Genomic DNA, 23055 nt, shown 5'->3' with positions numbered 1-23055 from the left:
TTGCCAGAACTATGTGCAGTGTGTTTATAGAGAGCCTCTGTCCTCCCAGTGTTCAGAAGCAAGTGGCCAATAACCATTCTCATTGCTGATTACAGCCAGGCCACACAGCAGATTTCCTGTCACCGCGGCCTCTGTGAAGGCTCAGCGCTCATGCTGGAATTCCCATCTAAAGTGGCCTTGGCATTCAGAGTAGCTCATCCTCTGGGTCAGGATCCTTAGGTTAAATAAAAGACATAGTACCATCACCAAACCTCATGGACTGCTGAGCTCCCTGAATGGGAGTAATATGGGATACTGGTGCTGCTCATGCCTGCCCAGCTCTATAGGGCCTGTTCCCTTACTTGACTTGGCTATGGCTTTGGTAACCTTGTGCTGGACCCAAGCCCTTCTCATCTGATCACTGCCCCCAACCCTGTGCCTTTAGGTGAGTGCTCCCCTGCCCAGCGAGAGGCCATTGAAGCCTTGCACCCAGAGTCCCTCATCAGCTGCCAACTCCAGTTCAAGCAAGATGTCTTTGACTTTCCTGCTCGTGATATCTTCACTGTGGAACCAGGATTTGATGCTGCTCTGGGTATATTTGCAAAGAATTTAAAATGCAATGAGTGCCTGCTGGATATCTGGGGTTGGTCAGAAGTGTGTACTTCATGATGGCCATGCCCAGACAGGCAGAGGTTGTTGCGAATCCATCCTGGGGCTGTTAACATGCTGTAATCTCTGTTGCTACTCTGTGCCTGCCAAGAGGGAGTCGCCTTTGACATTACCTACACTCTGAAGAGCTCAGCACCAAACCCAGACTGGAGTCTTTTTGTATAATCTCATCACTCAGCTTTGAATAGAGGCTTATCCTTTTAAACCGCCCTCTCTAGACTGAGGATGCCCTGCCTGCATAGAGCAAGTGAGAGGTGACTGGCACCATGTGAAATAGTCACAGGCTGTATTTGAGCATGCTGAGACACAGCCGCTCCAAAGCTCAGGACACTACAGTGGTTGGGCTGACGACCAGCACTTTAGGCTGGCGAGCCTGCCTGGCCCCATTGCATGGCATGGAATGCTGTTGGTTGAGAGAGTGCAGGTGTATGGCTGATGTATGACTAGTATGGGCCTCAACAGCATGTAGCACAGAGGAGGTCCTTGTTGAACAAGGAGGTTAACTCATCCAGGTGCTTCTAGTAGTGTATCGTTGATGGGGTCCAGCCCATGTGTGCAGATTGCCTAAGGCCCTGCTCATTATACCTGGGTCATCCGCCCTGGGCCAGGCACTAAGGATAGGTCAGAACTAGACAGTCATTGTCCACACGGCCTTCTGCTACACCTGGAACAGGGGCATCTTGGAGTCAACTCTGTCTTGACCTGTAGCCCAGGGTTGGATCATGTGTCTATGTGCCATTATCTGCCCTTGCTCTGGACCAGGCTGGCTGGGGCTTGAGCTGCAGAGCTGGCCCAAACACGATGCCTGTCCCAAGAGTACTATTCGGATGGAAACCTCATGATCAGAGGATTCTGAGAAAGTCAGAGGACCATGGGTTAACAGAGAAGGTATCCAGGCTGGCCTAGGGCCTCTGAAGTGTTATTCCTAGAAGGCCTCCTGGAAGAAGTGGCTCATCAGCTCACTCTCAAGTGTGTCTAGGAGTTCCCCTGTCAAAGTGGGGCCAAGGTGAGGATCTGTGCACACACAGAAGAAGCCTTCTCTCCACAGGCCAGTACCTGTGCTCGGTTACTATGCACAGGCTGACAGATAAGCAGCTGAAGCACTTGAGCATGAAGAAGACATCGCTGGCAGTCACTGCCTCGATCCCCAGCAGCCATACCTCTGTGGAGAAGGTGGCAGCCGAGGTCCCCTTCAGTCCAGGGCTCTATGCCAACCAGGCAGAAATCCTTTTGAGCAACCACTATACCAGCTCCGAGGTCAAGGTCTTTGGTGCAGTGGAGATTCTGGAAAACTTGGAGGTAAGCTGCTGTGGGGGCTTCAGGTCAGGCAGGAGCTGGTTCAGATTAGGGTTGAGAGTTGTGGGGCTAGGGCTAGGCTTGGGGTTAGGGTTAGGGCTAGGACTAGGATTGGTTTGAGGCTTGAAGTTAGAAATATTTTTAGTTGCCTGGTTTACAGACTAGGGTTTAGTGTTAAAGGTTGGGCTTAACAATGTAAGATGTGTTAGAGGTTAGGGTTAGTGGCTAGGGTTTGTGGTTAGGGTTAGGGTTAGAATGTGCGTTGTACAGTCAGTTCATTCCAACGCAGGGTGCCCTGTTTTCATGTTGGGATAGGCCTCTTCATGCTTTGCTGCTGCTGCTGCTTCCCCCTTCCCCTCTCCCTCCTTCCCCTCCTCTTCTTCCTCCTTCTCTTCCTCCTCCTTTTCCTCTTCCTCCTCCTCTTCCTCTTCCTCTTCCTCTTCTTCCTTTTTCTCTTCCTCTTCCACCTTTTGTCTTTTTCATCGCCTTTTCTTCTGACTGATTATGACTGGTCTCTGAGGCTTCAGTCCAGAAAGCCTACAGGGAGAGCTCAAAGTGTGGATGGAAGAACCCTGTTGCCTGCTTCTCTTGTCTTGCTGTGGTTAACTGCTCATAAGAGGTGAAGAAGTATATATATAGTTGCTGTGGCAGCGCGATGGGCTAGGGATGCTGCTTTGTGGGGACTTTGTTTTAGGTGCTACTTTGGGTTGGCTAACATTTTTATGCTCAACTAGAATTCAGTAATATTGATCATGTCCTCTTCAGCAAACTCTGAATATGGGTCATGCTTCAGGGTATCAAGGCCCGCCTGGTCCTGGGAGAGAAGTCCAGCATATGTGGTTAGAAGGGTGTGTCCAGAGATAAGCTGGACACTGCAGTCCCACTCGTGGGACACTACAGTGTGCACTCCCTGTAGAGCATGCCTTCTCAACACTGACTTCTTCCCAGGTGAAATCTGGATCCCCAGCAGTGCTAGCCTTTGTGAAAGAGAAGTCATTTGGGCTGCCCAGCTTCATCACGTACACAGTTGGTGTCTTGGATCCCACAGCTGGCAGCCAGGGCCCTCTGTCCACTTCCTTGACCTTCTCCAGCCCTGCCACTAACCAGGCCATCACCATTCCAGTCACTGTGGCCTTTGTGTTGGATCGTCGTGGGCCTGGTCCCTGTGAGTCATAGATGAGACATCAACTGACCCAGGCCTGGGCAGGGAGAGCTGGGGCGGGGGGGGGGGGGGGGGGGGGGGGGGTGTCAGTGGGCACCTACAGTGTGAAAGTTGGTCGAGTCAAAAACATAAAATGTCTCTCAAAGTGGCAGTCTCTTTCTGTCACCAGTGCCACCATTCTCCCTTGTCACCATATCCTCAGCAAGGCCCTGTGATCTACATCCTGCCATGGCTCCATCTCTCAAGTATAAAGTCCACATCTGCACAGTGGCCCCTGAGACCCATATGGTCTCCTCTGACCATTCGTGGCTCACCTCCCCCTGTGCTTCCTGATCTAGCACTAACCTGTTTCTTGCCAGTCTAAGACATTGGCATCACTGTTTCCTCTGCATACAATGTCATTTCCCTCAGAGAACCCATTGACCTATGTCCTCAGCTGTCTCAGACTGCCCGTCAAGCATCGCCTCTTGGTTAACACAGGAGGTTAGACTCTCCCTCCCAGACACGTGTTGGCCTATGGAGAAGTAACATTATTCATGACTGGGACTCCTGCCCAACTGCCCCAGGAAGTCCAGTGTGAGGACAGCTCTTAGCTCAGGACCCTCCTGATGCCAGGAGCTACTCACTTCCTACCCAGCTGTGTACAGACTTGTCCTGCTTCAGCTGCCTGTGGGCATGCAGAGGACATAGGGCATAGATTGAAGGGGGCTGGTAGCCAGGGGAGGGCCCTGCAGTCTAGTGTCTCTCTACCAGGGTGTATTTGGGGACAAGTAGAGAGTATAACATTGTGACAGAGAGGCAGCAGGGATCTGGGATTCAGGCCACTCCACAGAGGTGGATAGCTTTGGGGCAGAAGTGCTGCCCACCTCCACCCTGGGGCTCCTAGGAAGGAGTCAGAGCAGGAGCTCCTGTCCTGTGAGCCTCTGACCCACCGATGTCTCAAGCTGTAAAGCCCACAGGCATCTTTCAGAACTGCCTCTCTTTCTTTGGAGCTAGCTGCCTCCTTGACAGAAAGGACACCAAAACCTGATGTGCCAAGCTGGTACCTAAGGATACTTTCTGAGAAGGAGGACAGAAATGGCCAGGGGAGACAGAAGGAGACGCTGCCCTTGTCTAGACACTTCATATCTAAGACAGGCTTGCCCCTGCATCCCAGGCAATAGGACATGGTGGACCATGCAGATGTCTAGTAGTACAGGCACTCAGGGGACCCAGCTATGGCCCTGGCATTTTGATGTCTGTCTGTCTTTGCCCTGTTGCAGATGGAGCCAGCCTCCTGTCACACTTTCTGGACTCCTATCAAGTCATGTTCTTCACCTTTTTTGCCCTGCTGGCTGGAACAGCCGTCACTATTATAGGTGAGTCCAACCTCATACCCCTTTCTCCACCCCGTATGCTCTCACCCCGCCCGCTCTCACCAGCCTCTACTCTTGCAGCCTACCACACAGTCTGTGCACCCCGGGAACTCGCTTCATCCCCAGCCCTTACGCCCCGTGCCAGCCCTCAGCACAGCCCCCACTGTGAGTACCCCAGCCACAGACACAGCCTAGAGCCACCTCCACAAAAGAGTCATCTCCCGGGAAAGAGTGGGATCCAGGCCTAAGCCCTAGTTTTCACAGCCTGTGTCAGCAAAGGAGACAGAGCTGAGCCCCAGGGACAGATGTGTCAGGGGACAAGGGTGTCACATGGACTCATACTAGTCCTGACTCCTCACAGGCTATCAGCAGACTGTGGGATGGGAGGAGTTGGTAGAGACGGTGCTGTCTAAGCAGGTGAATTCCAGAATGGGCAGACAGGGCTACCACTGAGAGGTCAGGTTGGGATGGGAGGATGTTGATTCTAGACTGTCCTGAAGAGAAGTATTCCCACAGAGAAAGATAGGAAAGCCCACACTCCTTTCAGTAATCTATTTGTCTCTGATAGCCTAAGGTCTTGGTCCCCCTCTGCAATTCCTGGGGTACCTCTCTCCAAGAGTCTTCTGGAACTACCAGTGGCACCCAGCAGCCCTTTGTCTCCTGACTCCCATTTGGTATTCTGATGCCTGTGTAAAAGGACCTTGAGCTGTTGTCTGCTCATGGCAGTGTTAGAGAGTTTTAGTCAGAGGACAGTTTTATGGCCAGAAGCACTGTCCCTGGAGGACAACTCTCCCCACCACACACACACACACACACACACGCTTGCCTGCCCTGGTATCAGGAGACAACTTCCCCCATCCTACACATGAATGCACGCCCTGGTATCAGAGCCTCTTCCTGCTGCCTCTGGTCTTCAAGGCAGGACTCCTGAGTATCCGTCCCAGCATACTGGATGGTGGCTATCCATGTGGCTTTGGCTTGTCGCACAGCTGTTCTGCTATAGTCCTGTCTGACCCTTCCTCCCAGTGCCTGTTGAAGTTACCGTAACATCTCCCAAAGTTCCTTTCACTTGCCTCCAGGTCCTTGTTGTAACAGCATTTTGCTCAAGAGTCTGGTTCTTCTGTCGTCCTGTATCTTCTATCACCCCGTAGAGAGATAACAGGATGTGTCCTGTGACCCATCCCAGACTTCTCTGACTGAGCTCAGGAAGGTCAGAGGTCATGTTCCAGGCTCTGTGTGTGTGTGTGTGTGTAGTCTTGGTCCCAAGGACCATAATTTAATCCTCTTTCAAGAACCCTCCATATCCCAGTAAATCTCATCCATGCCCCCCACAGGATTAGCCCACTCTAGCTCATAGAGTGTTCATTGGAAAGACTTCCTCAAGTGGGAATCAGGAGACAGAGGACTGCTGGGTATAGAAGCAGAAGCACAAGTTGAGCAGTGTAATTTCCCATTACCCCTGCCCCTGTCAGTTTCTGCTGTCCCAAGTATAAGCCCGTGCCATGCTACGGGCACACACTGAGGAGTACAGTGGGGATATTGGCTCCTATTCCTTCAACCTCACATCCCTTTTCCTCCCCAGATCTTGCCTCATCTCCGGCTGCTTTCAACACACTGCCTTCTGGTCGCAAAGCCAGCCCTCCCTCGGGGCTCTGGAGCCCAGCCTATGCCTCTCACTAGGCAGTGTGCAGGGTTGGTATTGCTACACAGCTGCACGGACTCCTGGGCAGAAGGGTCACTCTCATTTTCATAACACACCTGGGCCCTAGGCCATTCTCCCTGCCCTGGCTGTGCTGAACCACTGCCTGGTTCACACAAGCAAGGGATTTTAATTTGTTTGCTTTTAAATCTCTTTCCCAGCCCTGAGGGCCAGGGCTTCCTGGTTCCCTCCTTCTCGTGTGGTATGCAGGACTTGGGGGGGCTGTTTAGTCTTGTGTCTGTTCTGGTCGAGGAAGCTCACTCCCTGTTCATGGCTTTGAGTAGCTGGACGCTTTTTCTACATCATCTACAGATGATATCACTGTAGGGATCTCAGGGAAAGGATTTTCTCATTACTCCTGGGGTTTTTGTGGTGCTTGGAATAGAACCCAGGGTCCCATACCTGCTTGGCAATTGCTTGTCCATTGGCACATGTGCATACCAGCCCTTTTTTGTGATTTTTTTTTTTCATGAAAATTTACTCTTCTCCTTGTCCTACTGCTGCTAGGAAATGTGGGGGACAAGCAGGTATGGGTGTCCCCTAGGGGACACTATGCCCAGAGCCCTGTGCTGTCTGAGCCTTCTTACTGTGATAGTTACTGAGCCTCAACAGAATGGCCCTCCTTTCAGAGCCCCAGGAGGACTTTAGTCACTGGTGTAAGAGTGCCTCTCACTCTCCCTGAAGCAGCCTGGGATTAGCCAGAGCATCATCGGCCCTGCCCTGCAGCCACTGGCAGGAAACTTCTGATCTCTTGGTTTGTTCTGAGATGCTGCTGTGACTCGTGGAGCAGAGAGACCCATGGTGATCTGCTCTTCTGCCTTGGAGGACACCGAGGGCAGCGCCTCAGCGGATCTGAGCCACCCTTTTTGCCCTCCTCTCCTCCTCTGCCACCAGCACTCGCCTAGCTGGCCCAGGGACAGAAGAGGATGCCTCGGGAATACGACGCGTGTTCACGTCCAACCTCGGGGACATGGCCACTCTACTTCAGGTCCAGGTGCTGTGGCACTGTCAGGAAAAACCAGAGACTCGCCTCCAAGGGGACGTATATGGGCACCACATCACCAAGAGTTGTTAGCCTTTGAAGGTTGTGTGTGGTCCCTTGTATCCTTTGAGGATTTTTCTGGAGCTGGGAATAGAGTGTTTGTGCCCAGCCTGCTGCTCAACCTCCCCCTGGAGCTGTAATGGAGCCTTCCCTGCATTTGTTTAATAAAGTTCTGTGTAGTTTCTTAAGGATGTGGTGGTTCCTGGGGGTACTGACTCTGCCTGGGTGCCTACTATGACTGGTGACCTGTTTCCAATGGTGCTCTTCCCTCCCCTCTGGTCATGGGGTCTCCCTTCCCTGGACACAGGGACAGTAGCAGGACCTTGTCTGCAGTAGTACAGCATAGTCCCCCTTCCCTCCACTTCTGCCAGTCCTCTCAAGGCGCTTATCATTCTTCCATCTTCTTTCTTGTTGTCATCTAAAATGTCTTGTCTTTCTCCTTAAAAGGGCCTTTCCCTGTCCTTCCCTCACCACTCCCCAGAGCTATACTCCCAAGATCTTGATCGCCTCAAAGCTCTCTGCTCCCCTCCCCTGCCACACACCCTGGTCTCACCTGCCTTCCTGGAGCTCTCACAGGCCCCACCCAAGCCAGCACTAGCCCTGTCACATTCCTCATGGGGACTACCCTTTCACACCACATACAGCAAACTGGATTCTGCTAGGGCCCTGCTCCTCTGCATTCTTGTCTCCCTGTGCTTTTCTCTCCTTTCCATGCCTCATGCCACATTGGAAGTGGGAGGAGAGGGGAGTAGGTGCTCCTCAGCCTCAGGGATCTGCTACCACAGCACTGCCCATGCTGAGGACACCACATGGCCCTCACTTCGCTTCCCAAGTTGGACCTCTGTGTGAGTGAGTGGTGACAGGTGTCATTCTCATAGTTCCCAGAACACTGTACAAGAGAAGATCTAGACAGCATTGTCAAGTGGTAAATATGTTTGGTACTGTGCTTACTGTATGTGTGCCTGCCTGGTACATGGTGTTGGTGTTGCCATTAGGTAAGACCCCTCTGAAACACAAAATAGCTACCAGGTTCCAGGGAGCAAGCATATCACATCCAGACATGGCAGGGTCCAGAACAGAAACTCCTGTCTCCTAATGACTCAGGCCTCAACAGACAAATTCACCATCTTCACCACTAAGGTCTGAGCTGATCACTGACTCCTCCCAGATGAAACAGGATCCTACTGTCCACCAGCCACCTTTGTTCTGGGATACTAGGCTTCCCCACTCTGTCTACCTGGAACACTGGGGTCCTGTTAAGAGCTGGCCATTAAGCTCTCTTTCTCCGGGGGCCAGCAGCCTTTCAAAGCACGTTGGGGGAACACAGCCAGATCTTTAACAGTAAACCTGACTGGGCATGCTGAAGGCCCGGAGGGACCCACAGAGCTCGCCTGGATTCCCAAGCCAGCAGAGCAGCTCTCACTGCCTGAAGGTGCTAGGAGCTGAAGGTGCTAGGAGATGCTTTTAGCACCAACAACGCAGAACTGCAAAGAGGCATTTCTCTCTAGAATTCTTGTTGGAACAGAAATTAACCCTCAAAGTCTTGCTCTTTGTCTGTGTGCTCACCTGTTTGGCACATTTGGACTAAGTCTGCTTGCTTCCTGTTGCTCTGATAAAATGCCATGAAGACCATCTTGAGGAGGAATGGGTTTGTTTATTTTGTAGGTTATAGTCCTTTGCAGAGGGACATCAGGGCAAGAACTCAAGGCCCTGGAGAATGATGTTTACTGGCTTGTTTTTCCAGAGCTTTTTTTTTTTTTTTTTTTTTTTTTTTAAACATTCCAGGACCACACGCCCAGGTAGCAAACCCTACAGTGGGCTGGGCCCTCCCACATCAATCAAGAAAATGGCCCCACCAGACTTGCCTATAGGCAATCTGATGGAGGCATTTTCTCAAGGTTTCCTTCTTCCCAGATGACTAACATGTATCACATTGACAAAACAAACAAACAAATCCAAACAAACCTGGGCAGCACACTGGCTGGCTGGGAACCCTTCATCTTGAGTCTGAAGTGCAGGCAGGGTTGAGCAGTAGTATCTAAGTTGATGAGTTTACCTGAGACCTGGAGATGGGGCAGGAATGCAGGCCTGTCTCACTGCAGTGGTTCCTTTGCCAGCAAAGTGGCCTTTGGCAGGCGGCTTCACCAAGAAGAGGCAAGTGGCAGACCGCATCTCCCTTTCCAACCTCTTGGGATCCCCATGTGGCAGCCTTTCCAGAGAATGTTTGGAGGTCTTCCTCCTACCCAGTAGAGTTGCATGTTAGTCACGTGGCTTTCATTGGCCTATGTGATAGGTAGGTATGGTAAAGGTCTGCCCCAAGGTTCTGCCATGGGCTGAAAGCCCCATGGTGGTAGAATGGACAGATGAGTCTCAGGTGAGCCCACATGCCAATAGTACCTGAGAAACCAAGATGGCTGCTCAGGAAGACCATGTGCCCAGAAGGAAACAGTTCACCAAATGAGAAAGAAGAATATCCTGGGCTGGTGAGGTGGCTCAGTGGGTAAGAGCACTGACTGTGTTTGAGGGCAAATCCCAGCAACCACATGGTGGCTCACAACCACCCATAATGAGATCTGATGCCCTCCTCTGGTACGTCTGAAGACAGCTACAGTGTACTTATTTATAATAAATGATATATAAATCTTTGGGCCAGAGCTAGCAGGGACTGAGTGAGCGGAGTTGACAGGAGCGAGCAGAGGTCCTAAAAGTCAATACCCAACAACCAGATGAAGGCTCACAACTATCTGTACAGCTATAGTATGTACTCAAAATAAATAAATCTTTAAAAAAAATCTTGTTATTACATTTATTTCTTTATTTGAGGGAGTATGAGGACAGCCTACATGACAGTGGTTCTGTCCTTATATCACATGAGGTCTGGGGATCACCAGGTCACAGAGGGTTGGCACAGTACTTTACTCACTGAGCCATCTTCCTGGCCTGAGAAAATAAGGAAAAAAAAATGTTTTTTTTTTTTTTAACAAAAAATTCATATATAATTAAAAATTTTCAACAAAATTCCACATTAAAATTTCTTTTGGCTTTGTTGTTTGATTATTTTATTGAGGCAGGGTCATACTGTGTAGCCTTGGATAGCCAGGAACTCATTCTGTAGACGAGGCTGGCCTCAAACTCTCAGAGATCCACTTGCTTCCTGAGTGCTGGATAAAGGTGTGCACCACTTCTCTTAGCGATGTTTTTTCATAAAAGAAAGCAGCAGGAGAGCACAGAGTGTGTGACAGACGTGATGCCCAGTATGCTCTGGATGCCCGCCTAACTTTGCACATACTTAATTGCTAGTACAGGGCTTCTGAGTTTTGTGAGGTTTGGTTTTGTTTGGGTACTTTTTTGCTTTTTTTTTCCCTAAAAGCAGACTGGAAACTATGACTTAAATCTCATTTAGCATCTGTCTTCTGTCTCAGTTTTCTTATTAACTAATAAATTTGGACCAAAAATTTCAAGCAACTTTTATTATTTTTTCAAAGATTCATTTTTATTATTTTTAAGTTTTCATGTATATGGCTGTTTTGCTTGCACGTATGCTGGTATACTATGTATGTGCCTAGTGCCTACAGAGGCCAGAAGAGGGCATTGAATCCCCTGGAACTGAAGTTGGCATGGTTGTGAGTGGCCATGTAGGCACTGAGAATTGAACCCAGTTCCTCTGGAAAAGCAACCAGTGTTCTTAATGACTGAGCCATCTTTCCAGCATCTATTTTTTTTTTTTTTTTTACTATTTTTAATTGTGTGTGGGGTGGTATACATGTGAGTGCAGGTGCCTGTGGAGGTCAGAGATCAGCAGATTCTCCAGAGCTGGTGCTACAAGCAGTGGTGAGCCTCCTGATAGGCCATGTATGGAACAGAATTCAAGGCCTCTGCAAGAACAGGGCTCACTCTTAACTGCTGAGCCGTTCCCCAGTCAGCCTCTCTCATGTCTTGCTTGGTACTGGTTTGTGGTCTGTTCTAGACCCTGAGCAAGAAAAGGGAAGGGAAGCTCACACTGAACACCAAATGCTGAGCATCTTCAACAGTAGCTCACAGCGAGTCCACAGAGCAAACTGGCAGTTTGCATGTTGATATTTTCATAAAGCAGTCTGTCTCCCAAAAGAATTTAATTAATTAATTAATTAATTAATTAATTAATGCATCTGGGTGCTAGGTCTGTCACAGGCCTGAGGTCTGAGGCAGGGGCATAGACACGATGGCATGTTCCTCAAGACACCATCATTTCCCCAAGGAACTGATGGAGAGCTGAGTTCTACTCTTTTCCATTTATTAATTTCACATCTCAATATCACCCCCCCCTCCAAGAACCCCCTCACATAGATCCTCCCTTCCCCTTCTCTGAGAAGGGGGAGCCTGCCTTGGGTCATCCTGAATCCCCTCTCATCCACTGTGTGATGCCTCCCCCCACACAAACACATCAGGTCATTGTAGGACTAGGCACAGCCTCTCTCAGACAAGGCATCCAAGATTGGGAATGGTATCCACAGGCAGGCAACAGATTCAGAGTCAGCCATCCCCTGCTCTAGTTGTTGGGGGGCATACATGAAGACCAAGCGGCATATCTGCTACATATGTGTCGGGGACCTAGGTCTAGCCCATGCTCACTGTTTGGTTGGTTCAGTCTCTGGGAACCCCCAAGGGTCCAGGTTAGTTGACTCTATTGGTCTTTCTGTGGAGTCCCTGTCTTCTTTGGGTCCCTCAGTCCTTCTCCCAACTCTTCCACAAGACTTCCTGAGCTCTCTAATGTTTGGCTGTGAGTCTCTGTATCTGTTTTTATTGGCTACTAGGTGGAGCCTCTCTGAGGACAGTTATGCTAGGCTCCTGTCTACAAGCCTAACAATATCACTAATAGTGTCAGGGATTGGTTCTTGCCCATGGGGGTATGTCTCAATTTTGGCCAGTCATTGGTTGGCCATTCCTTCTGCCTCTGCTGTATCTTTGTCCCTGCATATCTTGCAGGCAGGACACATTTTGGGTCGAAGGTTTTGTGGGTGGGTTGCTGTCCTTGTCCTTCCTCTGGGAGTCCTGCCTGGCTATAGGAAGTAGCCACTTCAGGATCCATATCCCCCACTGTTGGTCCCAGCTAGAGTTGTCCCCATAGCACCCTGGGGCCTCCCCCCGGTCCCAGGTCCCTGGCACATCCTAGAGATGCCCCCACTGCCCTGGGCTGAGTTCCTAACATGGAGTCACCACTGAGTGAGGAAGAAGGAACCTCAGCCGGACAGTGGCTTGGGACTGGCTATTACTCTGTTAAGTTTTATGTTTTATGTAATTAGCAGATAAAAGTCTGTGGAGGACTTGAGCAGCCACCTCATCAGGTGACCACCTTCATTTACTGAAATGAGCGCCTTCGTGTTCACGAAAGCAAATAAAAGCAAATTATAAGATCCAGGAAACTGAAATCCAAAGACCGATCACTTACCCATTTTCCAACATAGGGGCTTTGCTGAGTCCCCGGTGGAGGCCAGGTGAGCTGAGGCACAGAGCTGTGGGCCAGACAGCAAGGTGTGGGAGCAGTCTCCGCAGTTTCTAGCCGAGCCTTGGTTTCCCTCCTTCTTAAGTTTTCTGTGTAGGTCTCATGGTTTAGATCTTAAATGTCCCATAAGAGCCCACATAGTAAAGACTTAGTTGTCAACCTATGGTATTCACTGCTGGGAAGTAGTAAAATCTACAAGAGGAGGGCCCAGAGGAAGTAAGTTAGGTCCTTAGGGGCATACTCTGAATGGGCTACAGGGACCCTGTTTCTATCCCTCCCCACCTCCTCTCTCTCCCCAACTCCCTTCTCCTCCCCTCAGTGTGAGATGAGCTGCTTTGCTCTGCCAGGAGTTACCATTGTCTACTTCATCCCTGACCTACCACAGTGAGTCATGTATCATGGACTATAGCCATGAGCCCACACAACCCAGTCTGCCTTGTAAGCTGCTGTCATGTGGTGACAGAAGAACCTGTATTGAAGATGCATTTTCTTTCTTCTTTCTCTTTGGGAGTCCAGGACAGTCACCCCAGTTTCTGAGGCCTCAGTGCTCTTTTCAGGAGAACACTCTTGTTCCTTGAGTGGTCCCCTGAGCCACTTATCCAACACAGAAAAGTAAGTCAGTAACCAACCCAGTCCTGACTTCTACAAGGTTAGACAGATGGGCCAGATAGATGTGCCCACAGAGATGGGCAGCTGGGGAAGGAGCCAGTGCTGTTCTCAGAATACACTGCAGATAAGATCCACTCGATAAAATTCCACATGATTTCAGACTGAGTGGGTTATTTAATTTGATAATTAAAACCTATTTTATCAAGTTGTGTCATAAAATAATCTAATCACAGTTAATCCTTATTGTGTTTCATCGTGTCAATGGCTTAATAGTTTCTATTTCCTATTAATAAAAATATACCACTAAACACAGGAAGAGAGATTACACACGCCACCGCGAGAGAAGCTGTGGGGGAATACAGTTTTGTCCGAGTTCTTAGGGAAGAAACAAAAGCTTATTAAATCACTGCTATAGGCAGTAGGGAACCAAGGATGGCGACGTTAAAGCAGGGACATGGAGTGTTTGGTGACAGACAAGGAAGGCTGTTCTGGGTGTGTGTGTGTGAATGGACTTCCTCGGCGGACAGCATGGAGGGGCAGTCATGGGAGGAGGGACAGGGCTCTATTGCAGGAAGTCTGAGTCTTTGCCCTTTTGTTCTGTGTGTATAACTGTTTGTCTGCAGTATGGCTGTCCGTCACTTACATGCCTGCTGCCCATGAGACTTGAAGAGGGCTGCTGATCCCCTGGAACTGAAGTACAAATGGTTGTGAGCAGTCATGTAGGTTGAACTCTGACCCTCTGCCAAAGCAGCAAATGCTCTTAACCGCTGAACCATCTGCAGCCACTGCCCTTCTGTTCTTTAATCAGGTTCCCTCTCTTACCTCTGGGCAGAAGGAAGAGGCCAGGCTTCTGGTGTGCCTTTACCTGCTCTGCCAGCCTCTCCACCTTGGCCCTGAACCTCTGTGCTCAGGGTCTAACAGGAGACCTTGTGGCCTCTGCAGCCACACCCTCAGGGAGCAAACCTACCACCCTTAGATGGTTGCTGTTGTGTGGTCTCGGGGAGTCTAGACCTCAGAGCCTGATAAAGCTGGTGGCTGATTCCTCTCCAGTCTCCAACGTGACTAATGATTCCATGAGTCAGGAGGATTGCTGGCGAAGCCTGAGTGACAGAGTCAACAGTTGTACCTTCCCAGCCTGATTCAGAGAGAAATGGGGGAGGCAGCAACAGAGATGAAGATTGCTGGGAAAGGGGCTCTTGTCTACACCCCAGCCTAGATATGCTGATCTTTCCATTGTTCCAACCTGGGTTCCCTCCTTACCATCCTACCTCACACTGTGGCCATGGTCTGCATGTCCCTCTCTTCTCCCTTGGTCCAGTTCATCTGTCAGGAGAGGCAGAGGAGATTTCTACTTTTTTTCCCCCCCTTATTGTCTCTCCTCCCTTCTCCATGCAGTGCCTGTACCCTCCCTGTTCTACCTGGGGACTGCAATCATTAGCTCATGATGTTCAGATAGTGATCGCATTGACTGGAATAGAAAACAGAAAAGCCAGGCAAGCATCCAGTGTCCACTGCCTGACATAGGCTACTCTATAACTTGGCATGATCGCATTTTTAATTGACATATTACTTATACAGTTTCATAGGATTTGATGTTTCATGACATATAGATATTGAATAGTGGTCAGATCATGGTAATTACGACAGCTGTCACCTCCAACATTAATATTTCTATGAGATGACAATGCATAAGATCCCCTCTTCTGGGTACTTGGCTACAGTACATTACTGTCAGCTATGGTTTATCCAAGCAGAGAATACCATAGAATACTCTTCTGACACACTGTAGCTTGTCCTATTTGTTTGGTTTAGATTTATTGACATAGGGTTACTTACTGTAGTGTGGTTGGCCCAGATCTGACCACGTAGCTCAAGCTGGCCTTAAATTTCATAGTGCAGGATTATAGATGAGAGCCACCAGACCTGGGTTGTACTTTGTCCTCTGGTAATCCCTCTACTCTCCATCTCTTGCTCATCAGCTTTTTACATGAGGTGGTTCACATGGTACCTAGCCTATGCTTGCCTCGTGTCACTTAACATGATGATCTGTAGCTGCTTCCACTTTGTCACAGACGTCAGAATTTCATCTCCCCCCCCCCACCCCCGGCTGAGTTGTGTTCCTGCACAAATATGCCGCATTTTCTTTTTCTGTACATTTACTGGTGGGTGTGTAGGTTACCTCCATATCCTGACTGTTGTGACCAGGGCTGCCAAGCGCCTGGCATGCAGGTAGCTCTTCTACATGCTGGCTTCACTTCCTTGGATGAATACCCAGGAGTAAGATTGCTGGGTCATGTGGCACTTCTATTTTTAATTTTTTGAGGAACTTCCACACTGTTTTCCATAATGGCTGTACTAATTTACATTTGTTCTTCCAAGGTTTTTCCTGTGTGAAGATATATATATATACACACACACACACACACACACACACACACACACATACACACATACACATACAGAGAGAAAGAGGGAGGGAAAGGGAGAAGGAGAGGGAGGGAGGAAGAGAGAGAGAGAGAGAGCACGCAGAAATGTCAGCAAGCTGTAGAAATAGTGTAACCTGTATTCTTCATGCAAATAGCCCATGGGCATTTTGTATGTCAGTAAGTGTGGGTCCATATCCCTCAGCCATTCTTTATGTTTATTTAACACCTACTGTGTGCATTATGTATGGCTCTCAGTTTGCACTAGAGTGCAAAGGATCTGTTCATGCCTTAAGGATGCCAACAATCTAAGTGGAGAGAAAGCTGAGTCAAGAATTACAGCAATACTAGGACCCTTCAAGTAGGATAGGCTCCCAGAAGATCATGTGATTAGGGACTATGCCTGACCAGGAAGAACTCTCCAGGGAAGCAATGGCCAGTCTGGGATTTGACTAGCTGGCAGATATTAAGCAAGGAAGGTGAGGGTTAGGGTACAGATAGTAGGAAGACCTTGGGCAGAGGCTCCTGACTGGAGAGAGTTTGATGTGGCTTACCACAGAGTGAGGGAGAACACGGGAGATGAGACTGAAGCTGAGGTATCAGCAGAGGCCAGCTACAGAGCACAGGTGCGACTCCAGACAACTCCCTGCTCATGAGCACCTATCCCCACAGAGGCGACCTGCACTTCTCTGCTCACTTCTTCTCATCAACAACCTTCAGATATGGCCGGCCAAGGCTCTCCTGTGTACAGATCCCAGCTGAAGCCCATGCTTGCAGGGTCCTCCCTCCTGAGCCAGCCACATGGACTCTGGGGCTGACTCTGTTCCACAGCACAGCAAGAACTCTGGTTAGCCAGGCCTAACCTGGAGGGGACCAAAGCTGCTTTTAAGGCCTAGAGTGGTAGAAAGCAACTGGACATCCCTCCCTGGGCAGGACCTGGGATGCTTCTGCCACTCCCCAGACTTCTGGAGCTCAGGGAGGATAGAGGAGACTCACCTGTAGGGAGGAAGGTCTGTCTTAGGAGCTCCCCAGAAGAGAAGAGAGGCTGAAGCCAGGTGTGAGGTTGGTGCGGTTGCAGGAAAAGCTGAGGCCAAGAGAGTTCTGGGGCTGAGTGATTAGGTGGGCCAGGACTTCTGCTGGTCTCTTGGAAGCAGTAAAAGAGAGGTAAAGAGAAGGCTGGGCCAGGCCTTTGCTTCTTATCTGCAGGTTCCAATCCTGGTTCCACTTCTAGTAAGCTGTGTGATTCTGAGCAAGTCACCTGACCTCTTGGTGCCTGTTTCTTCATGCAGAAAATAGTGCCTCCATTAGATGCATAAATGTGAGCAATGTGTGAGTGAATTAATTGAAGAGTGTCAGATATGTAGAGAATCCTTTAGAAAGAAGAATTGAGATGGGCAGTGGTGGTATACACACCTTTAATCCCAGCACTTGGGAGGCAGAGGCAGGCGGATTTCTGAGTTCGAGGCCAGCCTGGTCTACAGAGTGAGTTCCAGGACAGCCAGGGCTATACAGAGAAACCCTGTCTCGAAAAACCAAACTGTTCCCTGAAGGTGGATGGGCTAAAAACTTGGTCACCAGTCCTAGTGCTATGGGAAGGTACAGAAACCTTTACAAGGTAGGACCTAGTGAGAAGAAATGAGGACATTGGAGTTAGCCTTGATGACAATATCATGACTCTAGTCTCTTTCTCTCTTTGCTCCCCAGTTTCTATAGAGCAACCAGACCTCCTCTTCCACCCTCTCCTGTCATGATGTGTCGGGCAACCTCAGGGCCGAGCGACCATGGACTGATCCCACTGAGATCATGAGCCAACATAAGCTCTTCCTTCTTTGAGTGAGTTGCCTTGAGTGTTTGGTCACAGCAATGGAAAGCTGGCTCGAGGGTTAACAATTCTCACCCTGGCACAAATGTCAAAGGCATAGAGCTTTCGCTGCCATCCACAGCTTCATGGATATTCTGTATTCTTTGGAATATTTTTCTTTTCAGTTGGCTTATTTTGAACTTGGCCTTGTCATAAGAAAAAACATCCATGAAATCATACATTTTGTGACTTGTCACATTTTGAAACATAACTGTAATCATTAAAGTGATAGAAGTGACATTCAGGACCATCCGTGATATTGTCCCAGTACCAAGGTGTGTGGTGGCGTGGATGGAACCCTGTCTCCTCCCCACCATCTTCCTACCTTTAGAGGCCTCTCCTACCCTGCTTGCCTGAACCAATTCCCCACAGGTCAAAGAACAGCAGCTCAAGTGAATGTGGGGCTGGGTTTGAAGGGTCAGATAGAGACCTGGACTCACATGTGCTGAGTACCTTGTAAGTACCCACCCACTGCTAGGTAGCTGCACAGATTAGCTTCTACTCCAGGACTAACATTCCAGTGGCGGTGAGGGTGCAGAAAAGGCATAATAGAAAGACTGTTTGAGAGTCTACACTCCATACCACAAAGGACACACAGCATGTGTAGAGGCGTAAGCAAAGACCCCAGTTGCTTATGGATCAGCAGGAGCAGAGTGACTAGAGGATGGTAGCTAGCTTGAGGAAATAAAGACAGAGAATCTGTTACACTGAAATTGCAGGTGGAAGACCAAGCCCCTTAAAAAAAAAGTACAAGTATATTCCATGTTTCTGGTACACCCCTGTGCCTAAAAAGAAATCAGTTGTTGTTGTTGTTTGCTTGTTTTGTTTTTTTGTTTTTGTCAGTCCCCTTTAGCTGGGCACACCATATTTCATCTGACAACTCTAGGCTGGAAGGGGGAGGGGAGGGACGTGGCTGAATCAGCTCAGTGGCAGGCAGAGCCAGGCAGGGCCAGGCAGCTGGGGATGCAGCTAGATGTCCTTCTAAAGGTCTTGCTTACCAGTAACAGAGCCTGCAGCCTCCAGGAGGGACAGGAGCTTCTGGAGAGGCTCAATGGGGGACCCCCACAATAAGCAGTTCCTGTCACCCACGATACAAATAGCCCCACAGAGGATGAGTCATCCGGAGCAACAGGCAGGAAAACACTGCATCCTGCTCCCAGAGGCGGAACAGCCCTTCTATAAATGAAGGCAGGGAGGAGACCGAGGTAGTAAGAGAATGGCGTTAAAATTAGAATAACTGTTCTCTTAATTAAAAATGCAGGAGATGCTGGTTTGTGGTAATGGGTTTCTTCCTGGACTGCAAAGGGGAGCCAGGTTAGCTGCTTGAATATTCATGGAGAGTTGGGAAAGGTCCCCTGGGACTCTTTTGCCCACCCGCTTCTAGGAGGGCAGTGCAGATCCCATAGCTGTCATTGGCAAACCTCAGGGCCTGGGCTAACCTCCCTGCGCCTTCGTTTCCCAGGTAAACAGAAAGAATCTCTGTCTTGGGGGAGGGTGGAAGAGAGATCAAGTCCAGACCAGGACCTGGGGAGATGAGGGCTGGGGCAGGGTGGCTGAGCTGTCCCTCCCAGAATCTGGGGCCTGTGCGAAGGCAGGTAGACTCACAGGTGCCTGTCCAGTGAATGGACACACAAAGGAGAGATTTTTGCAAACCTCTTGCTTTTTGAGGGCACAGCTATTTTAAGACCCATCCCTGGACCCGCTTGGCATTTCCATACCTCGTCACATCAAACATATTAAAAGGCACCCACTTGCCTCATTAAATAAAATTTATGTAGAGCTACCGAAGAGTTGAGTTGAAATGCAATTGACTAGTTGACTAATGTTACATTCTGCGGATATTTAATTAAACATTTATTCATTTTGACGTGTCAAAGTGGTATTTTTCTCCCTCCTTCCCCTACATCCCAACTCCGATGCATCTGTGGACTCCTGACAAGCTCCGGGTAGAGATCCAAGTCCCTAGGGCCCAAGGGAGGAGGGCACTGTCTGTGGTCTTGTTGTCCCCAGCTGTGCCTTAGATGTGAGACCTGCAGCCGGGTGGGCGCCTAGAAGCAGGTTTGTGCTGGCGCCGCCAGAGAGGTGGGGAGGTTTCTGCAGCTCAGGACAGTGTTGGAAGGTGTACGTGTTCCCCCCAGTGTTTTATGCTGGAACTTAGAGCCCAAGCTGATGAGACCATGAGGCATAGCTTTTGGGAGGTGAGTGGGCCATGAGGCTACTCCTCCTTAGAAATTTGTCCCTTATTAGGTGGTACAATCAGGGTGGTTCTGGTTCTTTTACCAAGTAAGGACGTGTAATTCATCCCTCCCACCATCTACCGTGGAGAATGAAGCCCTGATGTCCTGCATATAGAGGGCGCTCTTACCAGACACTGGCCAATCCAATACTTGGATCTTGACCTCTCAGCCTTCAGAGTAGGCTGTGAGTAGTGCGTTTGGTTTAACCGGCAGTCTAAGGTATAGCATATGCAGGTGTCTTGCAGAAGTGAGTGGCCTGGACTGAGAGCTGAGAGTGGCAGCTGCAAGTTTGCCCACTTGGTTTTATGGGAGCCACTGCAGGGGGTGGGGGGTCCTTCCACCTGCCTGGTGGCCAGGCTCATGGGCAGGGGAGAGATGTATGATGATTGTACAAGACACACACAGCAGGACATTACACTGGGAAGCTATATGGCAGCCCCTTTTATTTTATGGCTTCCAGTGTTTCTGACAGTAGATCTAATCACACCTAATTTACAGGTGTGGCAGCAGAGAACTGGTATGTAAGGGGGTGGCACAGTCAGGAGCATCCCTTTGGAAATCCTAGGACATACTAAAGTCCCTGAAATTATATGACAGAAACACTTTAAATAGCAAGGCGGGACAGGGAGGGAGGGACTCTTATCTTGGGTCTCAGGCAATCCTGTTACTATGTGAAGAATGCAATAGCGGGTCCCACCCTCTAACATCTCTCCAGGGCTTAGATACCTAATTGGTTTGAGACAGTGTCTGTGTATGTAGCCCTGGCTGGCCTGAAACTTGCTGTTTGGACCAGGCTAGCCTTGAACTCTTAGTGATCGCCTTACCTCTAAGCTCCTGAGTATTGGGATTATGGATGTATGTCACCACTCTACTTTCATGTGTCACTGGGGTGTTGAACGAAGGGCTTTGTGCATGCTAGGCAAATATTCTACCACATTCAGCTATGTTGCTGGCCTTTGAATCTCTCTTTCAATTGTGAAGAATCAGGTCTCAAACCCAAAGTCTAAACTCATGGTGTTGTCTAACAGAAAACATTTCCCCTGTATCCCAGTTAAAGAACACCTTCAGTCTATGGCAAGTGACTTTAACTGTCATCATATACTAAGTACATATTGATAAACCAGTTTGATCATTAGTTAATTAATTGTATGTGTGTATATTTGTGTATGTGCATGTGTGTGTATGTGCATGTGTGTGTTTGTGTGTGTGTGTGTTTGTGTGTGTGTGTGTGTGTGTGTAGGTACCACATTTGCAGATGTTTAGAGACCAGAAGACAACCTAGGGTATTATTCTTCAGGAGCTGAATTCCAATCCCAGGGGGATCTCCTAAACCACCTTTCCTCTACTGCACAAGTATAGCTGGACTTCATCCAAATTTTCTGTTTTTTAATTAATTAATAAATGTTTTTTAGACAGGTCTTACTATGTATTTCTGGCTGGCCTAGAACTCCCTGTGTAAACTAGGCTGGCCTCAAAGTCACAGAGATCCTCCTGCATTTGCCTTCCAAGTGCTGGAGTTGAAAGTACGTGCTACCACACCTGGATACCTTTTATTTTTTAATACAAGGTCTTATTATGAAGACAGGCTGGCCTGGAACTCTGATCCTCCTGCCCCAGCCCCCCAAATAGTTGGAATGAAAAGTGTGCACCACCACATTCAGCTATTAGTCTTTGCTTTTTTTATAGATGAGGTAGAGACATTTATATTTATTGTAGTTGTTGCTCTGTTTGAGCTTATTCATCTATCTTCCTCTTGTTTTCAACTAAATAAATTTTCTTTTTTCATTGTTTTTAAATTGATTAAATTGTCCCTGTATCATCCTGGAAATGAAGCCTTCTATCTTTGTTCTATTAGTGGTTACTGTAATAGTTTTCAATACAGATGTATAGTTTTCTACTCAGTGTTTATGTTCTGACTTGGGCAAGATGGATGAGTCAAAGGCCAGCATGAATGATGTGATGTATGCTTGGTAACACTACCTTTATGCGTCCAGATGTGGTCTTACTTTACCTTCAGATCAGTCTTGTGAGCAGAACTCAAGGTCTCATCTATAAAGGAGGAATACTGAAGCTCAAGAGCTGAATCATATAAGGGTTCTTCAGCTGCTGTGACGAGGCCAGGCATTCCTGTGTTGCTCTTTTGAGTGACTTATCCATTCTCTGTCACATGTATTTTTAGAATTCCTTAGGGATAGTTAAGCACACTATAGAGCAGAACAGAGTGTGAGGGGAAGGGAACACTCCTCTCATGTTGTGTCCTCTCATGCCTTCAACCTCTGCCCATGTGTAATGCATGCATGTATATTTGTGTATATGTGTATTGCATGTGTATATGTGTCTATATACATGTATATGCACATACATGTTTGTGTGTGATATATGCATTTATATGTGTAGGTATGTATGTATGTGTATGTGTGTGGAGGGCATGCGTATGTGTATGTTCTAGGTGACTTGTAACTCCAGGAGTCTTGCATGGTGCCTTCTTGCCCAGATCTCAACCAGGAATTCAGAGGTGCCTGATGATCTCACAGGCTTCCCAATCATTCCTTCCCTGCTTTGTTCAGTCCTTTGTCTGCTGTTGAGCAGCTCTTGGCAGCAGTGGGTGGGCGCTGTGAGTGCAAGATTAGTCAGCATGGCCTCTGCGCAGGAATCCAGTGCAGGGAGTGGGAGACAAGCACAGAGTATCCAGCCTAGGAGCAGGTCTTACTTTGAAAAAGTGACCTGTGGGCATGGAAAACAGTGTCTGGACTGCCTAAGCTGAAGGTCTAGTCTATTTTTATTTCATAAGAAAAATGTGAAGTAGTCAGGAAGAACGTAGACTATATTTCCTCTGGGTTGGACATGACCTTGGCCATCTTGAATCAGAGGTACTGTGATCACCCAACAAGATTCTTGGGAAACTGTTAGCACCCCTTCCTGGGGGGAGGGTATCGTGGAGCTCATGGGTCTTCAGGAGATTCTCACAAAGGCCTCTCCCTCCGGATAGTATATAAATGGTCAACAGTTGACTAGGGTGATAACACTTCAGAGAAGTTGTCCTTGGGACTTCCTGGTGACATAGTTGCATTCTGGTTCCCATGCTTCTATAAGTAACCACAGAAAATTCATTGCTCCCACAACTGGACTTGGACAGAGTCCTTCCTTTGGTTTTGTTGGTGCCCCCGTGCTTATAGATTACGTTCTTCTGTAACCTCATCAGCATACCAGGTGCATGGTTATCTTATGACTTGGTTTGCAC

General features: G+C 48.8%; 1 protein-coding gene across 2 annotated transcripts in view; it reads left to right on the top strand.

Annotated features, from left to right (window-relative positions):
* The window catches only part of Nup210 (nucleoporin 210), a 102671-nt gene extending 95281 nt beyond the window's left edge, over positions 1 to 7390 (top strand). The window contains exons 35-41 of one of the 2 annotated variants that reach the window (XM_031382575.1): positions 425 to 571; positions 1697 to 1947; positions 2893 to 3109; positions 4369 to 4464; positions 4543 to 4626; positions 6044 to 6153; positions 6790 to 7390. In XM_031382575.1, the coding sequence (XP_031238435.1) occupies positions 425 to 571; positions 1697 to 1947; positions 2893 to 3109; positions 4369 to 4464; positions 4543 to 4626; positions 6044 to 6141 (893 nt within the window). In that variant the 3' untranslated portion in view covers positions 6142 to 6153; positions 6790 to 7390. Of the gene's footprint in view, positions 1 to 424; positions 572 to 1696; positions 1948 to 2892; positions 3110 to 4368; positions 4465 to 4542; positions 4627 to 6043 lie in introns of both variants that reach the window. The other variant, XM_031382574.1, reaches the window with a different exon arrangement.
* The last annotated feature ends 15665 nt before the right edge of the window (positions 7391 to 23055 follow it).

The sequence above is a fragment of the Mastomys coucha genome, unplaced genomic scaffold (genome assembly GCF_008632895.1).
Source record: "Mastomys coucha isolate ucsf_1 unplaced genomic scaffold, UCSF_Mcou_1 pScaffold20, whole genome shotgun sequence".
Lineage (NCBI taxonomy): Eukaryota > Metazoa > Chordata > Mammalia > Rodentia > Muridae > Mastomys > Mastomys coucha.
The sequence above is the reverse complement of the archived record's forward strand: the minus strand, read 5'-3'. Positions and strand labels throughout refer to the sequence as shown.